The sequence below is a fragment of the Sphaeramia orbicularis genome, chromosome 3 (assembly GCF_902148855.1).
Source record: "Sphaeramia orbicularis chromosome 3, fSphaOr1.1, whole genome shotgun sequence".
NCBI lineage: Eukaryota > Metazoa > Chordata > Actinopteri > Kurtiformes > Apogonidae > Sphaeramia > Sphaeramia orbicularis.
In genome coordinates, this window is record NC_043959.1 from 33,813,417 (window position 1) to 33,841,296 (window position 27,880).

The 27,880-nt window shown below is 39.2% G+C and overlaps 2 protein-coding genes across 4 annotated transcripts; both read right to left on the reverse strand.

Moving 5' to 3' along the window:
* Positions 1–257: 257 nt before the first annotated feature.
* LOC115417031 (glyoxalase 1) lies at positions 258–6,580 on the reverse strand. Its single transcript, XM_030130955.1, has 6 exons — positions 6,428–6,580; positions 2,016–2,098; positions 1,671–1,811; positions 1,070–1,137; positions 871–960; positions 258–683 (listed from the first exon to the last, which is right to left on the reverse strand). The coding sequence occupies exons 1-6, from the start codon at positions 6,494–6,496 to the stop codon at positions 592–594; spliced, it is 543 nt and encodes a 180-aa protein (XP_029986815.1). The 5' UTR covers positions 6,497–6,580; the 3' UTR covers positions 258–591.
* A 1,133-nt stretch (positions 6,581–7,713) lies between these two features.
* Positions 7,714–27,878, reverse strand: eprs1 (glutamyl-prolyl-tRNA synthetase 1). 3 transcript variants are annotated; one of them, XM_030122873.1, is made up of 36 exons: positions 27,707–27,878; positions 25,740–25,824; positions 25,525–25,624; positions 25,282–25,438; positions 24,924–25,060; positions 24,531–24,631; positions 24,294–24,420; positions 23,883–24,075; positions 23,594–23,765; positions 23,253–23,486; positions 23,040–23,124; positions 22,862–22,921; positions 21,441–21,461; positions 19,426–19,536; positions 19,128–19,264; positions 18,658–18,865; positions 18,443–18,555; positions 18,208–18,331; positions 17,237–17,422; positions 16,980–17,147; positions 16,402–16,626; positions 15,754–15,984; positions 14,436–14,654; positions 14,084–14,349; positions 12,136–12,187; positions 11,792–12,001; positions 11,583–11,655; positions 11,351–11,430; positions 10,983–11,084; positions 10,705–10,860; positions 10,255–10,452; positions 9,741–9,914; positions 9,467–9,627; positions 9,227–9,305; positions 9,072–9,136; positions 7,714–8,609 (listed from the first exon to the last, which is right to left on the reverse strand). In XM_030122873.1, exons 1-36 carry the CDS (start codon positions 27,747–27,749, stop codon positions 8,459–8,461), a joined length of 5,004 nt encoding a protein of 1,667 aa, XP_029978733.1. In that variant the 5' UTR covers positions 27,750–27,878; the 3' UTR covers positions 7,714–8,458. The 3 variants fall into 3 exon arrangements, with proteins under 3 accessions (XP_029978733.1, XP_029978741.1, XP_029978748.1); XM_030122881.1 differs by lacking the exon at positions 21,441–21,461 and having other exon boundaries at positions 27,707–27,877; XM_030122888.1 differs by lacking the exon at positions 16,402–16,626 and having other exon boundaries at positions 27,707–27,877.
* Positions 27,879–27,880: the final 2 nt, after the last annotated feature.

Consider the following 27,880-nt stretch of genomic DNA (forward strand, 5'->3'; position numbering starts at 1 on the left):
GTAGACTGCACACAGAACTGATGGAGCAGCCTCACTGATAATAGCTTTGTGGCAAATGTGATTTTTAAACCTAACATTTTAATGCTACAATGCATCATTTCAGATTTACACAACTGACTTCAAGTTTATTACAGTTAAACAGAGAGATGAATATGTTTTGTTTTTTTTGCTGTATTCTCAAGTACTTTGTCATTTTTGTGGAAATGTTGCAATTTAATTTTGCAGCTTTTTGCTTGAAAAATAAGAAAAAATATCCATCCTACTGGTGCCTTTCACATTTATTACATATTGTTTCAGCAAGACAAATAAACTGAAGATGACAGACAAACTCAACAGCAAAAGTAGTTGCTATTTATAGAAATAACCCACTTATCTAATCTAATGCTCATCAACTGCCATCATGTCCAGCCCATGCCAGGGGTCACTGATTTCCATTTTGCAGGTGATCTCAGATGTCGGTCCATTTTGTCTCAGCTTTGAGGCGTACGCTGCTAAATTGTTTGCTAAACCCCAGTGTTCTGCTCTCCCAGTGAAGCCACAGCAGACCTGGTCTGTATGCACTGCAGCAGGTAATGCTGATGTTCAGGGCGTTTAGGATGTAATAGACACCATGTTGTTAGGGCTCAGGATCTCAATCCAATAACCATCAGGGTCCTGAATGAAAGCCAGACCTTTCATTTTACCTGAGCAAATAAAAGGAGATAGGGAAGGAGAATTAGGCTGATAAACGGAATACATTTATCATTCTTGGTGTAACAATCAGTTCTCCTGTAATTGTGGAAATTATAAAAGACGATCAATGAAATATGAACTAAAAACTTCCAGCAGAGGTCAATTCAACAAAAGGTGAAAATACAGAGAAGGTCTTACCATCATCAGGTTTCTTGACAAATGTGACTCCTTGTTCTTCAAACAGTTTGCAAGCTGCATAGACATCAGGGACTGCAATTCCAATGTGTCCTGCCAAAAGTACGGTAAACAAACTAGTCTGCCAAAAGTACTGTAACCAAACTAGTCTTCAAATCTGCAGACTTTTATATCTGTTTTAAAGGCTGAAAAATGATCTTACCAAAGCCACGTGGATCTGAGTTTCCGTTATGATAACTTTGACTTTCATCAGACTCTGAGCCCCAGTTACTGAGAGAGAAGGAAAAAAAAAAAGTAGGGATATGGTTTAGATGTAAGAGGAGATGCTGTAAATTATTCTTCTCACACAAGTTACATTCAGGGTTCTTACAGGTTTCCACAAGTTCAATTTAAGACTTTTGAGTATGACTTAGAACAGAATTTAATGCCCATTTCACGGCCATACTTTCAAAAATTTGTGACTCCTAGAATATAGGAAAATGTATTTACTTCTGAGTAATTCCTCACCAGGGGAGGCAAAGGTAGCAATAATTGGTTCTTATTTTCCGTATAAATTATCAGGTTGGAATGGGTGGAACTGAGTAGAAGAATGTTACTTTCTTTGCAGTTTGGACATTTCCCAGACATATTTAACACCATACAACCAACAAGTTTATGGCAACATAAATCAAGACATACCATATCAAATTTAACACCTTTTAAAGACTTTAAGGTATTAAAGGCTGATTTGTAAATTCAAGACTTTTAAGACTTTTCAAGACCCCGCGGGAACCCTGTACATGTAACTGAACATGGACTCTTACTGTGTCAGCTCAATGGTGGCTCTTCTAGAAAAAGTCCAGGCTGTCTTCTCTTTAACATCTGTAGGTATCTCCTTTTTATCTTCGTAACCCAAGAAGAACAGAGAGAAACGCATGGAGGGGAAGTCAAACTTTTGCAGGAGCCTGAAAGATTTTGCACATGAGAGAGAAGTTCGTTTTTTCAGTGAAGGGCATGTGCAAGTTTCTGTCTCAATGACATGCTGTCTGGAGTATTTTTAAATATTTGGGATTCTAGATCTTAAATGTCATTTTAAATACTGTTTGCTTCAATATGGAGTGCAATAGAGGAAGTCTGTTCAATGAGCTGAAGTTCATATGAATGCTCACGTCATGCCGAGGATTCTGGTGTAGAAATCCAAGGATTTCACTGGATCTTTAACTCGCAGCATAGTCTGCTGCATCATGAAATCCTACACAAAAACAAAAACAAAGCAAAATCCCATTTGATACATATGACAGATAAGTGGTAAACAAAAATCATGACCAACATTTCTTCCAAGGAGATAAAAAAAATTCCGTTGTATTTCTCTCAAAAGTGTTCTTAAGTGTGAGCTCTACTAGAAACATAAATGGCACAAACAACATTTCAACAGCTTTGTAAATACTGCACCACACAATGACCTGCTGAAACTGTGCATTTATGGACGTAGCTGATGGATGGGACCAAAGGTGGCTGAAAAAAAGAGGTAATATAGATGGGTGGCAAATTGTAGAAAATCCAGATTTGAGTGGTTTCTTTCAGGATGATAGTTTTCCATCCTTTGGAAAAAAAGGTTTTACTGAATTATTTGATCAGATACTTTTACTGTGAACAAATCTGAACTCAGCTGAACACAAAAAGTTGAGGAGAGTGGTGTTCATCCATCCTTTAGAATCCAGTTTTCTAGAATCAATGCTAAAGCACCACCTATGACAAACTGTTATTACACATCAACCCATACACAAAAGCATGTGTTTTACAGACTAATATTAGCCACAACTGGACAAGTAATGGGTTCTGCTCTACTTCACATATCCTGCATGTACATGTACATAGTGTATCGACTACATCCACATGCAGCCACAGGAAACCTAGTAACATGTGCATATCTACTCTGAGTGGATGTGAAGTATGCATTATAATCCTTGACTTTGGCAAGAACTACTGTGACAAAGAGACAAATATTGCATCACCAGCATTGAAGTGTTTTGTCACAGTACAGTCATATCAGCTCAAAAAACATGGATAAGTCTGGAGTATGTTTAGAAAAAAAAAAAACAAGTCATGAGGATTAACAGCTACTGCGTTTGAAAGGAACAGCGTATCTGCAGGTTTCAACAAGTTACATGTAAGGCTTTTTAAGTCCTTATTAAGAATATTATGAATGCAGTTTAAGACTTATTTCACATCCCAGACGGTGGTTATGCTCCCAGTGTGAATACAGACCAACACTGCTGGCAGGTGTTTGATTGTGGCGTTTTATGTCAGCTTTAAGTTTTCTCAAATCTGCCATTTTCACCAGGCTTCAACCAAGTACTAAATCCAATCACACTTTACAATGTGTCAAAAGCTTATGAAGAAAATCCTAAGGCCTGAAATGTAGATTATTTGGATTTTAGACACTCTAAATAACTGTAGAAACCATAAAGGACACTTGTAGACAAATACCACATCGCCTTCACAGATAAGAGTTAACAGGTAGCATATTGGTAGTGCCTGAATTCCATCAGGGGAAAAGATGTACCCTGGCACTGACTTGTGAAAGGGATTTTAGCCAAACTGCACCTCTATGCAACCAAGTGCACATAACTCAGTGATCCACACATGTGTGAGAACCACACACCAGTCAGTACAACCGCAATGAACAGATCAGATCAGATCCAATTAGATAACATCTGTTTATGTGTTTTATACACAAAATGCATGTTTAACATGTCAGATACTGAGCTGTGTCAGGATTTTTATAGGCAGCGAAATATTTGTTTTATGGGACAATAACTAGAACCTGTTTATCATACTGCCAGTCTGAAAGATGGTGTTACTGCCCTGTCTTTAAGGAAATGTTGATGGTTTAGATTTTTAGCACTGTGCAATGGTGGAAGAAGTATTCTAATCCTTTACTTAAGTAAAAGTACTAATTCCACAATATCTTCCTGAGACCAAGTAAGTAAAGGTTTTGGCTTTTTTACATTACATAATTAAATTGATTGGAAACAGCATGATGCAACATTTTTCAGATACATTTCATTTTTAAAATTTTTTTTGATGGAATAGTCTTTGCAGTGGACAGTGTTTGTTTGTTAGTTTTTTTTATTAAAGCTGTGAAACTCTTGTCCATTACAGATGACAAAAATGCATTTCTGGGTCTGAGGAGGACATAATATTCCACCACAAGTAGAAGTTCTGCATTCAGACACTAATTACACTAACACATGCATTCGAGGGGAGTTACCTATCAATTTTATTTTGGATCACTGAAATTCCCAATAACCAGACTGATCTTGACTTAAAATAAATGGAACAAACAGAAGATAGACATTGGGTTTTTCATGGTTGTTGCTGACAAAAGCGGATTTGCACATTGCACCAAATTGAAAGGTCATTATGTTCATTACTGATATTAGAATGAGTTAAAAAGTCTTTGTATATTATAGGGTTTAGTTAACTTTAAACAGAAGCACTCAAAGGGCTGCTTTTTACTCACTACTTGCTACTTTATAGCTATGTCAGGTACAGAAACAGTAGACAAGGTGAAGAAGTAGGCTACTTTGGATTACATAAGTACCTGTACCTTAAGATGAGTAAAGAATGAGTACTCTTGGAAAATCTGCATTTAATCTACACTTCAATCACTTATTTGTACCATCGCTGTCCAGTGTCAACCACATATCTCCAAAAACTTTTTCTGTGTTGGGGGAATTTGGAAGATTGCCTAAAACTAAGACAATTATAAAGCATAAGAAGATGGACAGAGTAACAATGAAATGATGCAATAAAATGAACAATGAATTATTTTTTTCCTTTTCAAGTGGTGTGTATTTTACTCTAGCCACATGTATTTTTATGCCCTTTTAATAAAATGCAAAAAGGACAATTTTCCCAAAAACTTTTCCTGAACTTCGGACCAATTAGGGATGTAACAATGTGAAAATTTTGTATCATGGTTATTGTGACCAAAATTAACACGGTTATCATTATTATCACGGTATTGTTGAAATTGTGCTCAAAATGTTCAAAAACTTCTAATACACACACTGAAATAATTTAAACAAGTTGTATTTTTAGAAAAAAAACAACAACAACAAAAAAAAATAAAATAAAATAATAGGCACAATGTACCTTCTCTTGGCAGAAACATTAAAATATTAACCCTTGGTGGTTTGAGCCGATGTTGGCTGTTTTTCCAGTACTTTTGATTTTGCCTTCATATACTATATAAACAAATGTTTACTATACCCATGTTTGGGATCTTTTTTTTTTTCAGCACAACTTCTTCTATCTCATCTGTCTTTTATTTTTTTCACTTTAACCTACTATATCAACACAAAAGGACAGAAAACAATCAAAAAAAAATTCAAAATCCGATTTGAAAAATGTATATAATTTATTGCATATGTAACACACAGATGCTAAACGAATCTTTTCAAAGACTTTAAAAGTGAATATTGGTTCCAAATATTAGGTATATACACAACTAAAATTGTAATAAATTAAAACTATCCTCAAATATTTGACATAAAAATCATAGTTTTACATGGGCGTTTTCTCCCCTAAAAGTGTGGTAATCAAACAGTTATCATGATAATTAGAATTTAAACGGTAATACTAACCATCTGCAATTTTACCACGGTTTATCGTTATACCGGTAATCGTTACATCCCTAAGCCCAATGCGTTTTCCAGTTAATAGGGGGGTGAAGAGTTCATTAAACTAAAGGAGCATAATTTTCATCATTATCCATTGTTTTCACTGGACAAGAGGGGAATTCAATAACGTATGTGAAAAGTAACTAAAGCTGTCAGACAAATTGTGTTGAAGTAAAAATTACACTACAGCACATGCACCTGAAGTACTCAAATACAGCACATGAGTAAAAGTACTCACATTCCACTACTGACACTGTACAATCAAAATGACAAATGATCCAACGTGGCGTGAACACCAAATACTGATGTGTCATGAGCATAAAAGCAGCTACATGTAAAGTATGATGCTGAAATGTCAACTAGGTGATGTTAGTTTCACTGGAGTAGCTTATGTTTTCAACACCGTATTTCCAGTCCCGCCTGTATGAACCGACGACCGCGCCTTAAATACCGACTACTCCGTTCTTTCGTTACGCACAGACTTGTTGCACACATGCTTTCATAGAGTTCACAGGTCTCAGTTTTCCTTCCAAGTCTGGAGTATTTCTGCGCACAGGAGAGCGCACTGGGGAAAAGTTCAGTTATAAGTCAGCTAGCTTGAATCTACCAGTCTGAAGCTAACTAGTTAGCTACATGCCGGCATGTTCAAGTCGTGACAACACACCTCACACGCATGGAATTTCTTATTAAATGTAACCGAATCACTTTTAATCAGAGTACTAAGATAAATATTTGACTTTTAATGTAAAAACGTGTCTGTCCGATAATGGGCGCAGAGGTGCTAAGTGGTTAACTTCACGGTAGTTTCGGCCTGTTGGTGTAGCTGCTAGCAGCATCTGTCCGGTACAAGTTTAAAGTTAGCATAAATTCACCGACAACAACACGACTCTTACCTTAGTTATCGCGTCCCCATCTTTACAAGCTGCAGCCGCCGCATCGTCCGACAGACCTTTGTCGCTCATTTCGCTGGCGGTGGTGTCTAAACTGGGTTAGACTGCAGCTCGGCCGGGCTGACAGAGGCTCAGTGGAGTCAGAGCGAGGCTAACGGAAACCACTTCCTGTAGCACCTTTCACAATAAAAGTCAAGTTTGATTTACTACTGATTCTTGTGTTTGTGTGTGTGAATGATTTTATTATTACATTTTTTAAAAAATTATTATTATTACAATTATTTTTATATTTTTTTGTATTGTCTTTACATGCTGCCTGTCTCAGTATCCAAGTCGTGTTAAATACTGTACTACACTAATTTTCTGCACATTTTGTATATTTTATTCTGCATGGTTGAAAAAAAATTTCAGACTCCCTTAAAATTTTACATAATCTCAAATATTGGCTGCATCAGACAGACATGCACAAATACTTTTTTTTTTTTTTTTTTTTTTTTTTTTGCTTTTGTATCTTGCTGAAACACCCAGTTTTGACCTAAACAGAACAGTGCACATGCAGAAGGGAGCATGTGGATTTTGAGTATAGACCAATGTTTGGCAGAGTTAAATGACTTATGAATGATTCCTAATATATCACACATACATTGGGTGTCTAAAGATCACTGCTTTCTTTATGCACCGACATGGGATAGTACTCATAGATAGTACTATTCAATGACAATAAAGGTTTATCTTCTTATATGACTTTATTGCTGTAACTTTTGTCATGTGCATACCTGAATTCATTTAAAAACTTTGTGCAATACTGTTTTACATCAGTTGTCGTCATTACCCCACTGGGATTTTAATAGTTTTCTCTGTGCTAACACTGAACACTCTTTTATGGTTTGACCTGCTAATTTAACATCTGACATAGTATTGTTGAGTAGTAGTAAACATTTCAAATAAATGTAGAAGGTTAAAAGCATATTTACTGTATGAGCTTGTACAGCTTGGAAGTACCGATAACACAAATTCAATGGGACATTTGTACCATTTACACCTAAATATTAAAATATTTTATTTTGAAAATGCAGGAAGTTTTTCTCTATTACTTTGCCAAGCCTCCACATTATGTAATATCAAAGAGCTTGAAATGTAAGTAAGATTAATAAATCTAAGATACATCAGCAGAATGTACGAGATTATATTGAATTTATTTTCCTAAACTAAAATTTATAACCAAAATAAAAGCATTATTAGTTGTAATTACTGATGAGTGTAAATTAGTTACTAATAACAGACATTTCAACAGTTTTCAATGTAAAGTATTTTATTGACAAGTTTAGAGTTTTTTTCATGGGAAAGAGATGACAGAAGGCTACATAACTGGTTATTAAGCTTATACAGTTCATCACAGCATTACGTCAATAGGCTCTGGTGAGTCTGAGGAATTTGAACTGTGAACCATGAGCCACAAAACCAGATTTACCGACAGAGTAATGGCTGATTAAGCTGTGAGAAGAACACACCAACTACCAGCCTGAGTGCTTGCAGAGTTCCTGAGACAGTATGGCTGTGAGAGATGGGACTAAATACAGACTCCAAGTATTTTTCCCCAGACAGTACGTTTACCAGGAAACATTGTTAAATACAATTTAGTAGGTTTTATTTCCAATATTGAAAAATTCCTGAATCTACTCAATCCATAAACTCTAACCAAAACATGGTGTTACATAATCATTACACTGGGGGTTATTTGAAAAAAAAGGAGAAAAAAAAAGTTTTTAACAGAACAGAAATCATCCAAAGAAACCTTTTTCCATTGTGTCCATCCTCTCTGTACTTCTTTTATTTGGGTGTTTTAATAATAACATATCACAGGTTAAAAAACCCAATAAAAAACTCAAGTAGCATGTTGTCTGTTAAATGACACTGTTCTATCACGGCCATATCCTAGCTACCCCAACACTCACAAGAGATGAGATAAAACAGAAGTACATGAGACACAGTAGCGAAGCCCTTTTCATGGTCATGCTCCAGCAGAGCAGGTCCTTAATAACTTCGCCCAAACAGGGTGTAGTACTGGGCAGGCTCTTTACCGCAGACACACTTCTGACCAGGCTGCAGGGTCTTCAGGGGTGAGAAGGGGATGCAGAGGCTCTTAGCTCCCATGGATGGAGCTCCAGGCTCCAGGTCCTGGTCCCTGATGATGACAAAGATGACAGAAAACCTTTAGTTGATGAAATCAAAGCAATCACAGATAATTGTGAGCATTTTAATGTTTATGTAAGAAGAAGAAACTCAGTACTTCACATAGCAAACTGTACATCCTCTGTATATGCATAACAAGTGTTTCCATCTTTTAATCAAAGACTGATCAACTCTTTTGCATCTTCCCATAAATTACCACTGGTGTAAAAACATGAACAGGTACTGGCAGCAGGTATGTGTGGAAAGATGTGGACCCAATTATTCCTCACTCTCATCCGTGAAAAAACACATATGGTTTCAGTTCACAGCTTCTACCTCAGCCTACTCTGCAGCCTACTCTATTTGCTTCAAACCACTTGACGGAAACAACATTGCACTGAAACATGGCACTGTCTCTGTCAACTTCATCTTCCCATGCAGTTTAACAAACCATGCTGTAACGTATTGGACATACTTGGCAGTGGTTTTCTTGATCCAGTCCTCACACTCGATTCCTCCACAAAACGGGATTTGGACAATCTACGAAACAAGAGTATGAAGTATTATAAACTGCTCCCCCGTGTGGGTGCAGAGTATAACATATTTTGTGCTGAGCTTTCCTTTACTCACCTTGCCTTGATCCAACTCTTTCTGGAACTGTTCCATTGTGTCCACAGCCACCATGTGAGTCTTCAGGTCATTTGAAGCTCTGAGTAAAACAGATTGTAAAAAATGTTTGTCTTTTTTATGTTCACTGTATGAGATTCCATTCTGAGTCCGAGCCCCTTTGAGCCCTCAACTTATCACGGCATGGATATTTCTAACATCTACCCTCATATGGTTAACACCGAAGTGTGAATTGTGTCTTACTTTGTGAACAGGCTGTTCTGGATGTCCTCCAACATGGCGGTCAGCCTCTTCTCCACCTCAGCGTCTGGAATCGTCACCTTCTCACCAGAGTCCCTCCTCACTGCAACACACTGACGCTGCTGCATGTCCTTAGGACCAACCTCTAGACGGATCGGAACTCCCTGGGAAGAGACAGACAGACACACAGAGAGAAAAATCACACAAGAGGGGCATCGATAACTACATCAGCTTTGATTATCTTTAGTAAATGCACTAAAATTAGGTGAACCCTGACCTTTAGCTCCCAGTGGTTGAACTTCCACCCTGGGGAGTAGTTGTCCCTGAGGTCACTCTTCACTCGGACTCCAGCTTCCTGCAGTCTCTTCAAGTACTTAGTGCACTGAGCCAACAATGCCTCCTTGTCCTGCTCAGGCAGAGCAGCCGTCAACCCACATGGGATGATGACAACCTGCAGGAGGAAGAGAAAGTTCAGCTATACATACAATATTTGCACACATTTTTCGCATACTAAGAGATGTTATCTAAGAAAAGATAGCCAGTTATTATCAGAACAGACTCCTTAATTATCTATTTTTGTAAATACACAAAGTTAAAGCTGCTGTAGGTGTTTTTTATTCTGGAAATGTAAAGTCTTTTACTGAGAGACGGTATTCTTGTTGACTTTTCTACAAATGCATATCCCTGAGCTCATCTGGTTTAGGCATCTGGAGTCATCTTTATTGTTGTCTAACATTGTATTAATACTTCATTTTCATTTCTTCGTCAGAGTCAGCGTGTCTGTACTGTACCTGTAGGCAGGCAACCCTGGGTGGCAGGACAAGCCCCATGTTGTCTCCGTGGACCATTGTGAGGACACCAATGGTTCTGGTTGTGATTCCCCAAGAGTTCTGGAAGGCCAGCTGCTTCTCGCCTGGATTCTTTGGATCCTCAAATACGATCTCAAACATCCTGGAGAAGTTCTGGCCAAGGTGGTGGGATGTGGCACCCTAAGATGTCAAGAACAAACAGAAAAGGTAAGATGAATTCCTCTTTTGTTGTTAACATTTACATGGTTCGGTAAAAAAATAATCAATTTTTACTTCTGATTTTATTGTAAAGCACTTTGTGAAGTCCTTCTATAAAAAACTATATACATAAACTATAAACTTTACTTTGTTATAATTATCCCAAATCAGTGTGTGTGTGTTTTTGAGTGAACGAAAGGACCCAGAACAAAATAAAGTGTTTGGCTGCGGTACCTGGATGGCTCGGCCGCTGGCAGAGATAAATGCCTCCACAGTGGTTGTGTAATCTCCTCCTGCAAACTTCTCCTTCTCAGTTTTCCTTCCCTTCACCACAGGGATCGCCATCAGCTCCTCATACACCCTGGCATAAAGATCCAGAATCTGCAATACCTACAATAACAACAGTTCAAAGACGTAAGTGCAAGGACATATTCAAATACTGGCTCTGATAATGGGTAAAAGGATAAAAATGAAGATATGTTATATTGAAGCAACACTGTTAGATTCATTACCTCTTCAGCTGCTTCCTCTTTAGTGGCGAAGGCGGTGTGACCCTCCTGCCACAGGAACTCTCTTGTCCTCAGGAAGGGCTGGGGGTGCTTGAACTCCCATCTCTGGATAAGAAAGAGCACAGAGTGAGGTAAAGTCCTTCAGCAAGATTTGTATCACTTTCTACTGTGCGTCTGAATTTGTGGTGAACTGTGATTTTATGATTAAACATTGATTTGAAAGACTAACAATTGGCAGAAGTAGATAAAAACCCAAAAATTAGCTGACATACTCTATTTAGATCAACCGCATCATCTTTTTTAGAGTAACAGTAAAAAGTGGAAATGATATAAATAGCATTTTTAGATGTAAACACATAAAGGACACTGACCACAACGTTACACCACTGGTTGAGTTTGATTGGCAGATCTCTGTGGGACTGGACCCATTTAGCATAGGCTGGGTACATCACTGTAGCAACCAAAGCCAGAATTTGAGGTCAAAAAAAAAAAAAAAAAAAAAAAACAGCAAAACCTTGCAAAGATAAATGTTTTAAAACGAGTAAGACTCTGATGTTAAGCACATGTATGTCAGTTAATAAACACTGCAGCTGTGGGCCAGACCTGTCTCACTGGTGGGTCTGACTGCGATGGGTTCTGCCAGCTCAGTCTTTCCTGACCGGGTGACCCAGGCAACCTGACGAGAACAAAATACCACCAACACTGAATAAGTGACAACGTTCAGTCATAATGTTGCACTGCATATCATAATAAAGCCTTCATTTATTTTATTTCAAATATAAGAAGCAGGAATTAAGTCAGGTCCTGTGTACCTCTGGAGCAAAATCTGCGATGTGCGTCTTTTCCTTCTCCAGTGCAGCCTGAGAGACAAACATGGGGAAGTAGCAGTTCTCCACTCCTAGTTTCTTGATCTCCCGGTCGAAGAAATCTTTAATTGCTTCCCAGATGGCAAAAGACCATGGCCGCAGCACATAGCAGCCGCTAACGTCATAGTACTCGATCATCTCTGCTTTAGTGATGACCTGCACGAGAAGATCAGATTAAAAGAGGAAAAGGAAAGTTGCCAAACAATTCTAGACATCCTGTTTTTAAATATTTATCGTGGTTTATTTGGAAAAAGAAAACTATTTAGTGTATTTGTGCTTATATAACTCACTTGAGAATACCAGTCAGCCAGATTCTCCTCTTTCCTCGCCTCCAGGCCCAACCTTTCAAGAGACAGATTCAGTTAAGATGATACAAACATCAAGGTGAAAAAAAATCATTAACAAAAAAAAAAAAAAAAAAAAGTCTACATCTATTTCAGTAAATTCCTGTAGAAGTGATTTTTTTCTTATTTTTAACTGCTATGATAACTATGAAAAGACAACAGCTTATTTGTGATGCAGTTAAAGATTACAATAAACAACAGTGTCAAGAATTAAGACGAGAACTTCATTAAAAAGAACTACTAAAAATAAATACTCATGTCCACATCAAAATGCAAAAACAAAACTGAAGCATTCAAGCTTAAAAACAGCTTCCTCATCCACAGAGCAGTAGTCAAGTGTTTGGAAAGAGTTTTCCAAACACTTGATTTCAGTGACCTAAAGTTCTGTGAATTGTCAAAAGCCCAAACAGAAAAAAAAGACTTGTTTGAGAAAAATACCAACATATCTGTGGATAAGGTATAAACTTTAGGTAGACGTATCAGGTGCAAGTGCATCGATCAATGCTCAGTGTTTTAACGCAACAAACTGAACACACAGCCATTCACAGCCTTTTCACAAATCATGCAACTTGTCAAAGCAGAAATAATAATACCAGTGGAGAGAACAGGTGCTTTTATGATTTCTGCCTAAAAAGATAATCCTTATTATTGGTGCAATTATTTCATGTTTACACATGCTCTGAAGAACCAAATTTTATTGTACTTTTTGCATCTCATCTGACATCTAGACATGACTAAACATGATTAGTAATGCAGCACTGTTGGAAAGCCGGTAATAAACACAAGGCTGGAAGCAAACTGGTCAAACAAATGCAAATCACACCAACCACTTTAACTCACCAAATCTGAATCTAATAAAGCCTCTGGAGTCATTAAATTACAGAAGCTCAGGGCTGTGCCTACAGATGATCCATCCTCAGAGTCAAAGCCACACATCGACATCTGCCTTGTGTTCCTTTAATGCTCTGGTATTCGTTCACTTTACCAGTTCAGTTCCAAACACTGGTCTGATGAGTTCTATAGCACTGTAGAGTTTCTATAAAACCAACCACTACTTGACATACAGTTGCAAGTGTAGAGTAAGTTAAGTGGTAACAATTCCCATGTCCATGTCAACATATGCATCTCCTTCAATTAACTCAATGCACTTAAATCAAAAAATAGGTACATGTCAGTTAATTCTCCTATAAGTGCTCACGACCAGGGTACTGCTGAGGATCTGGAGTTGGCGAGTTGGTCCCTGAGCATAAACCCACACTAATGCTGATGCTAGATACTGTGTGTGTATTAGGATGGGTAAAAATCAAGGGTCCGAATTTCCCTACGGCGACAATAAAGAGATTATTACAAAGACTTTCTACTCATTACTACTTAAGACAATGTGAATTTGCCTTTCCATTCAATACATAATTCAGGAAAACCAAGTGTAATAGTATGTTATCAATTCCTCTGCCTGCTTTTTGTATTGTTCATGTTGTTCAGCAGGAATTTACTACACATGCAGAATGAGGAAGAAAAATTCTCCGTGAGCAAAATAAAATGACAAGTTTTTACTTTCATGTGAAACATCATCTGCACTTCTACACACAGTGAGGAAGAGTTCACAGTACAAAAGCCAGGTTCAGATGCAAAAAGTGTATTTTGTTTCTCAACACTGACATAATAATGACAGCTGATATTATAGTAAGGATTATCATTTTACTTAAATCTTGAAGACAGGCTTTAAAACAACTTGAGCGCATTTTTACCAATTGGAGTCACCTCTTATACACAACATTAACTGGCAGGTTTAAACAGTGCATTAGTCACTACTCCCAGCCAAAGAGCCATCATGTATAATCATCTTCATCTTTTATGCTGCCCTTGCTCCTTTCATCTGTTTCCAGTCTCTCACCGTGTTTGTTTCTTGGGTCCCTGACCATCTCCAGCTCCTCCTGCTCCTCCTGTGGCCTCCTTGCCCTGGCCAGGCTTGTCTCCTTTACCCTTCTTCCCTCCTCCTCCTCCTCCCTGTTTCTCAGACTTGTTCTCCCTCTCCTTGCGGTTCTTGTTTTCCCCTCCAGTGGCTCCAGCAGCAGCCACTGGTTTGTACTCCTCTCCCGTGAGTGTCTTGTACTTATTCTTCAGGTCCAGGAGAGTCTTTACAGCTGCATCCACTTCATCCTAAAACGGGAACAGGCATCGTCAGAATCTTATTATCTCTCATCTCTTAGTGGCTCTATTCCACTCAACCTTGATGAAATTCTTACCTTGGGGGCCTTTTCAGACTTTAACTTTCTCACCAGCTCTCCTTGTTGGGCGACCTGTGAGAACAGCCCCTGGGCTTCTGGGGACAAGCTAGACTGTGTTGAGGGCTGGGTCTGTGCAGGACTAGCTGGGGCTTGTCCAGGTTTATACTCCTGTCCAGTTTGCTGTTTGTACTCTGCCTTCAGAGCCAACAACTGTTTCACTGCAGCATCCACCTGATCCTGATTTAAACCAAACAAAAACAGAGCCATGAGTTACAGAGTCTGTAAACCTGAGTTAAGACTGAAAACTCACAACCAGACAAGATGAAACTTGACGCTACTTGCAATGCACTCATCTCTCATTTCACACCAATGCATCTTTATTAGACAACATATCATACCTGTACTAACAATGCTCTGTTCTTCTGTTCTAACTTTATTACAGCTGGATATAATCTATAGCATAGAAGGAACAAAACTGTTGGTAATTCCTCTATTTCTGGAGTAATTCCATGGTCTAGAGGAGTTTGTGTCAGTTTTAAAGAACTGTGAGAGGAGTAACCACAGTATTTTACCAGGAGAAAGGATCATGGTACAGAGAAAGGTGAGGTACAGCTCATAAATAGAGAAAAAAACTTCATAAAACCAGCCAATGGAGCCTGAATAAGCTGAGTAGCAGATAAGATAAGATAAGACTTTATTGATCCCACCATGGTGAAATTTAACAGTATACAGCAGCAATATGCAACACACCAGAGAAAAAGAAAAAGAAGGTAGAAATAAACGTTCTTAAAAGTATAACAATTAAATTATAAAGTTTTGGAGGTTTTTTTATTTTTTTTTTAGCAGCAGCCTAAAATAGTTTGTTATTGTATAACTTAAGAGGGCAAACAAACAACTGGCCGCAGATGGAGATCTACTGGCAATTATTCCACTTTTCCACTGTGAAAATCAGCTTGACTTGCCTTAACTCAACACATCACTGCTCAGCCACTAGCATGCAGCATTTCCCCAGCCGGCACAGCACCGACCTGTGTGGCTGGTTATTATAGTGATGCATCATAAACTATTGTAACACCTTCAGCAAAACTGCAGCAATGAGTGACACGATCACTTAGTCATAATTTCTAAAGTGAAACATTATATAAAAATTTTTCAAGGCATGAGTATAGTTGCTTACACTTCAAATCTGTGGTCAATTTATCAAAATAGTGGCAACATAAAAATTTGATAAAAAGTGAAAAGTTGATAGTAACCGGTGGTTGCTTCTTTCCTGTGGTGAAAATACTGTCACACGCAAGAGCAGATACTGGCAGTGGAACAGACATTAGAGTCTTACCTTGGGCGCCTTTTCAGCCTTGAGTTTTCTGACCACTTCTCCCTGCTGTGAGACTTTCCCATAGAGGTCAGTGGCAGCAGGAGCAGGGCTGGGGCTGTTCTGGACTGGGGCTGGGGTGGAGGCTGGGGTTTTTGGAGCCGGAGCTGCGCCAGGCTTGTATTCCTGACCCGTGAGCTGTTTGTACTCAGCCTTGAAGGCGAGAAGCTGTTTCACTGCAGCATCAATCTGGTCCTGGAGAGGCATGGACAAACAGTTTAAATGTGTTCATAGCTATTTGTATAAGCATTTAAGAAAACAGAAACAGCACTCTATTGGAAATGTCTAGCGTCATGTCTGTTTCAAGGCAGCATGGGATGCAAAAAAAACAACTAAAGAACAAAAAAGATAATTAAACAAAAATGTTCCTCCTAACAATAACATAGCCGGCTGGTGCAATCCTAATTGTAAATAGTAATGACCTTTTAAACATAGATGTGTTTGTTTGTACTGCAAAGGCTATTTGTAAAGTAGTCGAGTTACTGTACTTCCCCCATGTACCACATTCACATTTGCAAATAGTAATATTAAAATACATTTCAATCACTCTTAATCACCTAAACTTTAATTGTCAAACATCTCTCTTTTGAGCATAGCTGAGCATCTGTATACCTTGGGGGCTTTTTCAGACTTCAGTTTCCTCACTATCTCCCCCTGCTGTGCAACGCGATCATACATGTCTGAGGAGGAGGAGGAGGATGAAGAGGGGGTCGCAGATGGAGTAGCAGAGGAGGTTTGGGCAGGTGGGGCCATGCCTGGTTTGTACTCCTGACCGGTCAGCTTTTTAAACTCCGCCTTCAGCGCGAGGAGCTGCTTGACGGCTACATCAATCTGGTCCTGGTACCAGTGACAAATCAGCTTATACTCTCAGGCAGTAAAATGGAAATTTGATCGGCATGCCAATGACGTGGAACACGATGCAATGACTGGACAAATAATTAGGGACATGGACGGCAGAAAGACTTTGGCTGTGAGAATTCACAGGACAGATATAATGACATGAAAGACAACTGGATTAACCACTCCAGACAATATTAGTGAACGCACAAATGATTCGAATGGGAGAATTTCTGGGACAATCGCATGAAGTGAAGTTGCGTGACAGACGACTCCAAACACAGTGATCAACAGACAAATGGTTTTGTACATGAACTAGGATGTGCACAAAATCAGGAATATACAAAACATACCTTGGGGGCTTGTTCTGCCTTCAGCTTCCTGACCAGCTCTCCCTGCTGGGCAACACGAGTGAATGGACATGAGGTGGTGTCTGCAGATGAGGCGGGTGGGGCTGGGCTAGATGTGGGAGGAGCCATGCCTGGTTTGTACTCCATACCTGTCTCCTGCTTAAACTGAGCCTACATAGACAAATGAGAACAATAATAATCACAACAATACATAATCTATATACATCTTTTAACATTTGATTGCTTTTTTTGAGTTGTACCTTGAGTGCCAGTAGCTGCTGAACTGCCTTGTCCACTTCCTCTTTAGGAGCCTTAGCCGTCTTTAGCTGGCGAACAGCATCACCTTGAGCTACAATGGCGGAGAACAGATCACTGGCAGAACCTGATGCTGAAACTGCAGCCGGTGCTGGAGCAGATTTTGGGGTGGCTTTTGTTGCAGATGCAGGCTACAAATGAGAGGTGAAGTACGTTGAGAGATGTGGAAAAAAGGAGCACCAAATACAGAGCTTCCTGCATGTGTCAGCAAGTTCATTTACGACCAGGTTTCATCCAAAAACTAAATATACTGTTAAAAAAGATTTAGCTGAACTTGTATTTTACCCATAATAAATCAAAATACATTAACAGATACAACTTTAACTTGTTACTTCAAGAGGCTGTAATATTTAGTATGAGGACACAACAGCTCATACACAACACAACATATTCAATACATTATCTGGGTGTTCTTTAATAAATTCTGACCAGGCTGTACAGTTTGCATTACTGATTAATCGTTTCATGTTGGTATGTTTTGGAGAATTCTACCAGTGTGATCAAAACTGTTTTTTTCCACAAAACATACTTCAATGTAAGAGTGAAGTTACTATAACTTTGTAAATGTAACATTAATTTCATAATTCAATAAATACCAAAAGAGCCAACACCAACTTCTTCCTCTTTTGTTGAAACTGATACTATGAGAGAATGAGGTTTGGCTGGTGTCTTTAAATTGATTTCAATGACTGTTAAGATGACTTCTGCATTACTGGATACAGAATTTCACCCTCATAATACAAGGATGCGGCCATTGCTGCTAAACAGACCCTAAACTCTGAGCTAACTGCATCTTCCTCTTTGTTCCCATTTCCCTGAAAAATATGAGTCTGCGTCAATTTCTTTCACATCTGTAACCATCACTTTAAGTAAATAGTTCAAATCTGACTAAGGGGGATTTTTCTCAACTACTCACTTTGCCGTTGGGGGCCTGGGGTTTGCCCTTATCCTTGTCCTTAGATCCAGCAGTTGGCATCTCCTTGGTGTGACCATCAGGAATGTAAATCAGGACACAGGGGCTCTCCTTACAGCTGTTGGGACTACAGACACACAATCGGACAGCCAACTTAGACAGCAGAAAATTGTGTCAGCACTGGACAGATCTCTGAAGTATTAATCAGTGATTTCTGATAGTTCATTTCCCCCCTGACCTGACTGGCTCATATGGCTGGTCACAGATGTAAAAGCCACGCCTTTGCAGCTGAATGATGTCACCCTTCTTCACATTCTTCAGGCAGGGATCTCCAAGCATCTTTTCCTCCAACTGAGGCAGAAAGACCCAACACACGTTATTACATGACCACAGGACATGGTGTAATAATGGCAGACACACAAGATGTACATCCTGCCGCAATAGAGATCAGACCTTGCTGTTTTTATTAATGTATTCCTTGAAGTCGTCGTCTTTGGTGATGACGGCTTTGGAGATAAGTGGCTGGAAGTTGATACAGATAGTGGGCAGCAGGGGGGCAGTGTTTGTTTCAGCCAGCCATGTGATCTTTGTCGTTTTCTTGTAGTCCTTATTGTCCAGGTTCAGACGACCCTCCATGGATACAACCTTCCCATCAGCCCCTCTGCGAGATAAGAATGGTGGGAGGGTGAACACAAGAGCTCAGATCATCACAATGGATGCACAAAAATTACAAAATAGGGAGAGAGACCAAATGTGTACACATCCAGGCAAAAAGGGACAAGACAAAAGCGTCACCAGAGCGTCCAAATAGGTTATTTAACTCTCTCTTGACATCAAGCTAGAAGACATCAAACTCCAAAAAATATGTCAAAAGATAGATGGAGCAACGAGTGTTCCTTAAACTAATCAATCATAATACATACTTGTTAATCTTGGTGATGATGATGTTGCCCCAGTTGATGAATGTAACCACTTCTCCCTCAGAAAGAGTCTCAGCATCAGCTCCTTCAATCATGACTTGAGGCCCATACCAAACTTCCTTCATGCCAACCTCCATGTTCTGGACAGATACAGGAAAAGGCATTGTGCATTGAGAATGCTGTGCTTTACTTACAATTAAGAAGTATATTCCTGTTTGATAATTACAAAAGATGGCATATTTGTTTTGAAACAAATGGACAAATTACATTACATCCAGAGTAGGATAAATCAATTTTTAACCTTGGGGTGTTTTGCCACTTCCTTCATCTCCTCTGCAGCTTCTGGGATGGAAACAGGAACCACGTAGGAGCTGGACAGGGCTGTGTACCTGGGGGCGACTGGATCAATAACCTACCACACCCAAGAAAATACAGACAAAAAGGATATGTGACATAACAGGTCAGTAAATCCAAAGCACGATAATATCGCTGTATAGAAGCTTGAAAAATGGAAGAACAAGGCAAAAAATGATGAGCTTTACAACTGTTGTACTTCAAAACCAAAACGACCTTCAATAAAGTAAGTCTCAAAGAAGGAGGTAAATGGAAAAAAGAAGTCAGACACACAAGAAGAGAGACAGGAGTGAAGAAATGAAACCTGATTTGATGAATGATTCATGACTGTATGCAGCCCAGGGACATAAGCTCTTACTCAGTCCACCACACACTTCACTGTATAACCAGCCATCCTGAACCTGAATGATTTGCTATGTATGAAGAACTATCAGGAAGATATTAATAAACATTATGACCTCACATTCTACTTACTTTCAGTATTCAACCTCTGATCAAAACAGTATTAGTGCACATCTCTAATGATAATAAGAAAGGATCAGTTGTTAAGCTTTGGAAAATTTCACCAGGTATAAGATGCACCACCACAGAAGACTCATCAGTTTTCTCTTGTCAATCTTAACATCACACATTCACCTTATTACCAACTCTTGTGGCACAAAATAAATACATATGCATAATGGAAAAGATTTAGAAAAAGCTATGAGAAGCATTAGGAGTAGATCTCTTGGCCTGCATGCTAACACATGACTACATGTGGTTGATTTCAGGAATGATGTGGACGTAGATTAAAAACATCACCATTAGTATATCTCCCATTTTTAGGTTTTATTCCAATACATAAAAGTGATCACTAATATTTTAAAGGGGTCATATTTTGCTAAACCCACTTTTATTAGTCTTTGGCACATTTATTTGTGTATTTGGACCTTCATAGTTCCATAAGTTTGAATTTTAACCCTCCAGGTGCTGCAAAGCTATCTTTATATTCATTCTGGCAAAAATGGAGTGGATTTCTACAACCCGTTTCAATTTCCTCTTAATTTGTTGCATCTATAACTAGTTACGTCATGACATTTCCACATATAAGGTCAAGACTTCCGACAAACATTTCTCCGAGTACGACATAACTGTTTGTCAGCAGCAGCAGTTGTAGTCCATGCTGTAAATATGTCCAAACTTCGAAATGATTACCTAAAATGTTCACTTGTTGCAGTTGTTGGGCATATTAATGAACACAAGTGGTTGAACGGGACAGAGAAGCACAATCAACAACCTGGAGGGGATGGGGTGTGAAGTGGCTCATTTGCATTTAAAGGGCCAGCGCTCAAAACAACCTTTCTGGTGTCATTACTCAAAAATTGGGTTGAAGATGAACCTGCGGAGTTGAATTAATGAAGAATTCAGACCCAAGCATAAATTTACAATTTATGTAGACCACAGGGAAATGTTGTAAAATGCATAATTCCATTTTAAAATGCAAAATATCACTCCTCTAAGTATGAAAGGAAAAAATCTTAACTACTCGCAAATGTTGCTATGGTCAGGACATGGAGTGGGAGACAAGTGGGGGAATCCACAAGAGGGAAAGAGCATTTAACATTAAGAATGAGATTTCAAACTATCTCACCAACTGTCTGATTGGCTACATCTATCTCATACATGAGAAAGAATTGAAGTTGATGTTCCTTTTGAATGACATGTGACTCTATTTAAACTGTTCATTACCCAAAATTCAGTTAACATCGGGCCAATTCAAGTAGCTGAGGTTAAAGTTTTCCCTGATTTTGTCACAAAATTCCCTATTCTGACATTTCTGTGGAATGATTAAAAGTTCCTTTTTGTTGGGATTATCGGTTTGGCTGGTGAAACAGTTAAAATGATGGTGGTTGTACGGTCAAAGTAGCCCATGATGAAAGCAGGGGAGGAGTGGGTGGAAATGAGGAGGAGGTGGAGGAGTACCTTCAGACAGCTAATTGGCAGCTTGGAAACAGAAGAGTGAGATGCTGTTTAATGTCAGATACAGGGGGGGAGGAAGAAGAGAGTAAAGAGGAAGAGACACATTTACACAGAATGGACCGTCGACATAACTTTCACTGGCTGCTGCGTCCTGCGTGACTGTCACATCTTCCTGTTTTTTTGTCTATCAACTCTAGCCATGGCTTATCTTTTTCAATTTGACTCTAAAAAGGCAGGCTTTAACTAGGCTTAAAAACCAGTGGGCTTTAAACCACTGAATGAGAAAAGAACACATCACATGTCCCTGTCTTGTCCATTTCTGTAGTCTTCTGCACTGTAGTTGTAGTTTGTTTTTACCAAAGATATAGTCAACAAATATGTATATGTGTGGAACCAAATGTGACGTCCATCTGCTGTTAAAACACTTCAACTGCTGATATGTTAAAGGCACCCTAAGGGCATCAAACTGTCTGAAGAGGATACGGGGAGTGGGTTAGCTGAACAAGCTGAACATGCATATGAAGCCCTTAGCAAAACAGATGGCACAGCTAACCTTATACACTACTGTTGCTTGCTGTTATCTGTAACTTGTTCACCTGTCATGTCAAATTGTATGACATGCCTGCTCTGAGTATAAAATGGGTTTTAAATAAAGCCTTGCCTAGGACCTGGTTCTTTCCCTTTAATCAGATAATGCATGCTGGACCTAACCACTTATAAACCTTTATCCACGCCATTTACTACATGTGCATTCTAATGACTAGCGCCATTCCTTCAACTTGATTGAGGATGAAGCAGCAAGTGCCAGCAATGAAAACCACAGAGGACGCAACACTGATGTCCGTGCAGATGAAAAAGATATGGGTGGAAGGATGGGAAAACAAGATGTGGAAATAGTTCAATGATGGGAGTGTGAAGAAGCAGCAGGTTTTTGGAGATTTTCAGAGTTAGTGAGGGATGATAAGGAGGGTGTGATGAGGCAGGAAACGAGGTGGCAACAAGCGTGTTAAAAGAAAACAAAAATAACTGCAAAGCAGATCAAAGCCATGCCAGCAGTGGACTCATGGGTAACTGAACCTGAGTGTCAATGACAGGCTCTGGCCTGTTAACTTTACATCACTTTATTAATTGCAGTTCTGTTCCATGTAGAGCTGTAGGGGATAAAATTCACCAAATAAACCTGATCTTACTTCCACTTCCTCTACACAGCTTGTGTCAAAACAAACGCCTTTTGTTTGTGTGATTAATAACTTAATCTCACTTCTACCCCTCAAGCTCTTCGCTTATCTGTAATTTGGCATGAAAAAGAGTGGTCTTTTCTATGACCAATTTAAGTATTCTTTATTAACCACCAAAATATATATACAGCTTGGTTCTGACACTCAGACTTCGATTTTCAACAACAAAGTAGAAAATGCATCTACCTTTTTATTAAAGGCCCAGATCTTGTCCCACTCCATGTTCACCACTGACCGTGAGCCACCCTGGAAAGAAAAAAGGAAACAGTCCTTGAATTGCGCATAGCTCCATGATACAAAACAGTCAGATTTTGTGGATGATCATCTATACTAATATCTGACAACAACTTGCTGTCACATATACCTGAGCTGCAATGAACTGTTTCAGACCATCCACAGTCATTCCTCTTCTCAGGACTCCTCTGACAGTGGGGAAGCGGGGGTCATCCCTACAAGTTGGATGATAAAAAGACAAAGGTGTGGTCAAAAGTTAAAACAAAAAAGGCAAATACTGAGAGGAGGAGGCAATAAAGCCACTGTATGCTGCAAACAACAAAATAAATGAAAGCATACTTACCATCCGTCTACATATCCCTGGTCAACAAACCAGGTGAGCTTCCTCTTGGACAGTACTGTGTTGTTAAGGTTGAGTCGGGCGTACTCCCAGATGTAAGGCTTCCTGAGGCGCAGAGCGTCTATTATCCAGTAGAACTGCTCATCACGATCATGGTACTCGGTGGTCCTAAGAGCATGGGTTACACCCTCCACACTGTCTACAATGGGGCAGGCAAAGTCATATGTTGGGTATACCCTGCAGGACAAGAGAGACAATTTACACAATTAGTACGTGTAGAAAATCTGTCAAGTATTTGTCGGAAGACACTATTAATTTAACTTCTAGTTGTCAAAATTAAGTACTTGTAGGTGCTTCCAGTGCGGGGGTGGGGAGCATTCTTGCAGCGGTAGAGGGTGGGATCTCTCATGCAGCCATTGTTGGAGTTCATGTCTATCTTTGCCCTCATGCAGCAGGTCTGACCGTACTCTGTGCCCGCTTTCATCTCTGACCACATCTTCATGTTCTGTTCAACAGCTGCAGAGAGAAGAATGTGGATGAAGAAAGAAAACAAACTAATGCATCATGATGTATGAGAACTGTATACCATAGATTGTGCTGTTAGAGATAATGACATTATCTTGGTGCACATACTATTGTTGCGGCATTTGGACTCAGTGCGCTGCTCTCTCTCCTGTTTCATCTGCTCAGGAGGTGTGTTGTCAATATAAGCCTTGCCCTCTGCAAGGAGCTGCTCAGCAAAGTGCATTATTTTGGGAAAATGGTCACTGGTGTAGGTGAACTGGTCTGGATGGATTTGAAGCATGGCAACATCTTCCAAAATCACCTGAGATGAGAGATTTACATAAAGGCATAAATTTAACTGACAGTACATTGATTTATTTTCTTGCTGTAAGCTGTATTATGCAATTTAAAACTAGCATTTTATCAGAATGAGACAAAAGTATCTTTTTTTTTAAACTAGTGTTTGATGCGGTTTTGTTTTCTTTTACTGATAAAGAGTAATAAGTTCAGAATTTCTTCAAAACACCTGGATTGTCTCACCTTCTCAAAGTCCTCCTTTTCCTTCTCAGGGTTGGTGTCATCAAAGCGCATGATGAGCTTGCCTTTAAATGTGACCTGGTAGTGCTGGTTGAGCAGAGCAGCCTTGGCATGGCCAATGTGCAGGTATCTAACCACAGAAAAAAAAACAAAACAAAACAGAAAGGCTTATGTAAATAAAATGAGGCTTAAGACAAAACATTGCCTGTAATCTGAGCTTCTCCTGAACTCATGCCTTACCCACTGGCCTCAGGAGGGAACCGAACCACCACCTTGCCCATCTCAGCTCCTGGCAAGTCCACAAACTTCCCCACATCCTGCTTCTTCTCCTTGTCCTCAGACTATCAAACAGAAACACAGAGTACGATGAGTCTGTATGAGTCAGTATGATGAGTCTTTATTAAAGGACAATCCAAAACATTAATTATTTACTTGGTGGGTTAATTTCTGTATGCTATAAGATCATACAGGGATGCTTTTTGTCATTAGGGTACTCAAAATGAAAGTCACATTTTTCCCTTCAAGTCTCTACAAACATTTATTACTGTGCTAATATGGCCAAAGGAGACTGACATTCATTTAAACATTTCAAGAGAAATAAACCCAACTGGGAGCTGCTGACATGAAACTCACATTGGATTTGTTTACTGGAGCTTTTTTACTGGCATACTTGTTGCCCACAGCAGTGAAGGGAACCTGTGAGCTCAAGAAGAGGAACCAGCGACTGACATGGGAGAAGGATTTGTTCTGACTTGTCCATTCTCCATGACCTGCAGAGGAAAAAAACACACCTGTAGTGCTGCATTTTCACATCTTTACATAAAGAAATGCAATGCCAGCAAAAGAAGAAAGCAAATATAACAGATTCAAACTGCTCTTGATGTGATCTAAATAAAGTCTTTTTGTTTGTACAAATGTATGAGTGCTAAATGTTTAATTTTGGCTTATAAAAACATATGATGAATGAGTTATTGATACAGGTAGGGCGAACCTTTCAGGGCAGCCCAGACAGAGAGGTCAGCCAAAGTGAGGGAATGTCCAACCAGGAAAGTCCGCAAAGAAAGGGCCTTGTCCAGGTCACCCAGTGCTGCCGCCAAACCAGACTGACCACAAAGACGACGAGCACTGAACTCCAACCAATGGTCAACCTGCAAATACCAAAGCAAATCAAATGAGGCTAAAGAAGCCAAAACCGTTACAAGGTATCTCAAAATAAGCTTGAGGAAGTAAACACCTCCGTCTGCTCCATCATGTTCACTCCATAGAGACCAAGAGCAGGAGCCACTCGGGCCAAGTAACGACTGATGGAGTTGGCATCATTGAACTGGATTGCACTGAAGAATGACAGAGAAGAGCAAGTTGAGAACTACAATGTATGCAGAGTCAAATGTTTAAGATCACTTGATGGACCTAGATTCAAAGAATTTGGATGAGAGCAGCATTACTGACTCTGAAACATGAAGCTTGGTGTCTTTGCCTTCCTCTACTGACAGCTGCACACTCCCCTTCACATGCTCTGCTGCCAGGAGCGCTCCTGCAGAACAGAAAGGGGAAAACCTCTGTTATGTAATTACTGCTGAACCTGTTACTGAATGCACCTCAGTGAGCTTAAGCAAAAGAACCACCTTAACAAGTTACACTACAGTTTTGAGTGACAGATGTGGTTTCTGTAGATGCATAGAAGTGTTCACCTCATCCAAAGGTTTTCCTCTTCCAGTATTAAGCTATTTGGTATTATAAAACTCTAGTAACATCACTTAACTAATATTTGTACATAGTAACTAGGATGACATATCTGGCTTAAGAAAGATGTGAATTGTATGACTCCTTATATCTTTAGTCAGTAAGTAAATTAAATATAGTCAATATACAGTATATATAGTCAATATAAATTTCAGTCAGTTTTATTTATATAAGCCAAATATCACAAAATAGCCTGCTACAAAGTCTTGATTAATGGTGTAATAAGACACACTCTGCCCTTCAGCCCTTAGTAGGAATAAGGAAAATGGAGGAAAATATTAAAAAAAAAAAAATCTTGTGAAGAGCCACAGACGACTTGGGTGTACATTTACACTACATTTACAAGTTTTACACATACAACTACAAAAACAAATGATAGTGTTACATAATTAAATCTGCAGACTTAATATTATGTTTGTAATTTTACCACAGTTGTTGGAGAATCTTGGTCACCATTATGTTATTATTCCTAATTTGCCATTTCCCAAAAATGTTACAGAAACAACATGCAAAGATGGTTTTATATTTGGTTGAATCATTCATCGTAGTGGAAAAAGTGGATTAGGAATTCTGCCCCAACCACTGAATAAGTCATTTGGTCCAGTGTCATTTCCAGGTAGTTACATGAGTTATAATAAAAAGAAACAGAAACCATTGTGTAAAAATACACCTCCCACATCCAGTCCTCCACGTTTCAAGATGCTTGCATCAGCCTGCTATACTCAAAACAAACACACAGTGGCGTTGTTCAGCAACTGTCAATGCTAGCCATCAGATTATCTTATATTGTGAAAAGCACTAACATGCTGAGTAATTGAAAGTGTAAACCCATCTTATGAATGGCATGAAACAGTGCCCTATCACATATTAAATGAATGCGTCGCGTTGTATGCGTTAAAGCATCCTTTTTCTCAACGTAGCGTGTCTAAACCACCTTGCTAAGCTAACCGGTTAGCTAATGTCAGCATGTCAACAGAGCCAGGAGCATGTCCCTTTGATATCTACTGACTGTCATTTCCAAGTTCCTAAAACACTTTTTACATTTTATGGAGCAATGAACACGTGAAACCCAGAGAGAAATCTGAACCTGCATTCGTAATGTGTTAAGCTGTTGCCGCAAATATTAGAAACTTTAACGTTTAATCCATGTGTTGTGGTTCAGTGCGGTGCCACGACGACAGGCTAGCTAGTTAGCTTTAGCATCTTGAAGACCCACACCGGTGCTGGAAACCCATTCACGCCCCATTTGAACATATATGGACATACTGCTATACTTATTTCAACTTAAATGTAGGTCATATTACAAGAGTTGCTTAACATTATTTACACGAAAAGCCACGCTGCTGCGTTTTTCGTTTATCACAAGGCATTCATCTATTATTTAACCGGTATTTTCGCATGCAATAACTTTTGTAGCTAATGTACTCTTTACTTAACAATTATCTTGATATCAGTTGTAACAATTACTCTATTCTTATAAAGGACCAAATTTCTTTTAAAGCAGAATGGCTCTATAAAAATTATATATTTCTAATTGGATGTATTTAATTTGTTAGGACGACATGACACGTAGGCTAACCACTAGCTTAGCAGCTGTCACTACATGCAATCTCACGACTCCTCACAGTAACATTTTATTATCACACACTCAGACTGAAGAGAATCAAGCTTACCTAAAGGAGGATTGCTTGAGTTGATGGTTAGACTTAACGCCATGTTGTGAAATCCTATTTCCACACAGGTGGTAAAACCCGAACCAACTAAAGTCTGCAAACAGACAAGACTCCTCTCCTCACTCCTGCACACCAGAGAGACCAGACCAGATGGATCTGAGCAGGCAAGAGGCA

What these genes read in the sequence shown, in the direction of transcription:
- LOC115417031 (XM_030130955.1), bottom strand. Translation starts at nt 6,496, where the DNA reads ATGAGCGACAAAGGTCTGTCGGACGATGCGGCGGCTGCAGCTTGTAAA. An exon ending in ATGGGGACGCGATAACTAAG is followed by an intron (nt 2,099 to 6,427) that starts GTAAGAGTCGTG and finishes GTTTTTGTGTAG; the next exon opens with GATTTCATGATGCAGCAGAC. An exon ending in ACCAGAATCCTCGGCATGAC is followed by an intron (nt 1,812 to 2,015) that starts GTGAGCATTCAT and finishes AAAATCTTTCAG; the next exon opens with GCTCCTGCAAAAGTTTGACT.
- eprs1 (XM_030122873.1), bottom strand. Translation starts at nt 27,749, where the DNA reads ATGGCGTTAAGTCTAACCATCAACTCAAGCAATCCTCCTTTAG. An exon ending in AAAAGGAGGACTTTGAGAAG is followed by an intron (nt 24,076 to 24,293) that starts GTGAGACAATCC and finishes CTCTCATCTCAG; the next exon opens with GTGATTTTGGAAGATGTTGC. An exon ending in CCAGGGTTGCCTGCCTACAG is followed by an intron (nt 9,915 to 10,254) that starts GTACAGTACAGA and finishes TTCCTCCTGCAG; the next exon opens with GTTGTCATCATCCCATGTGG.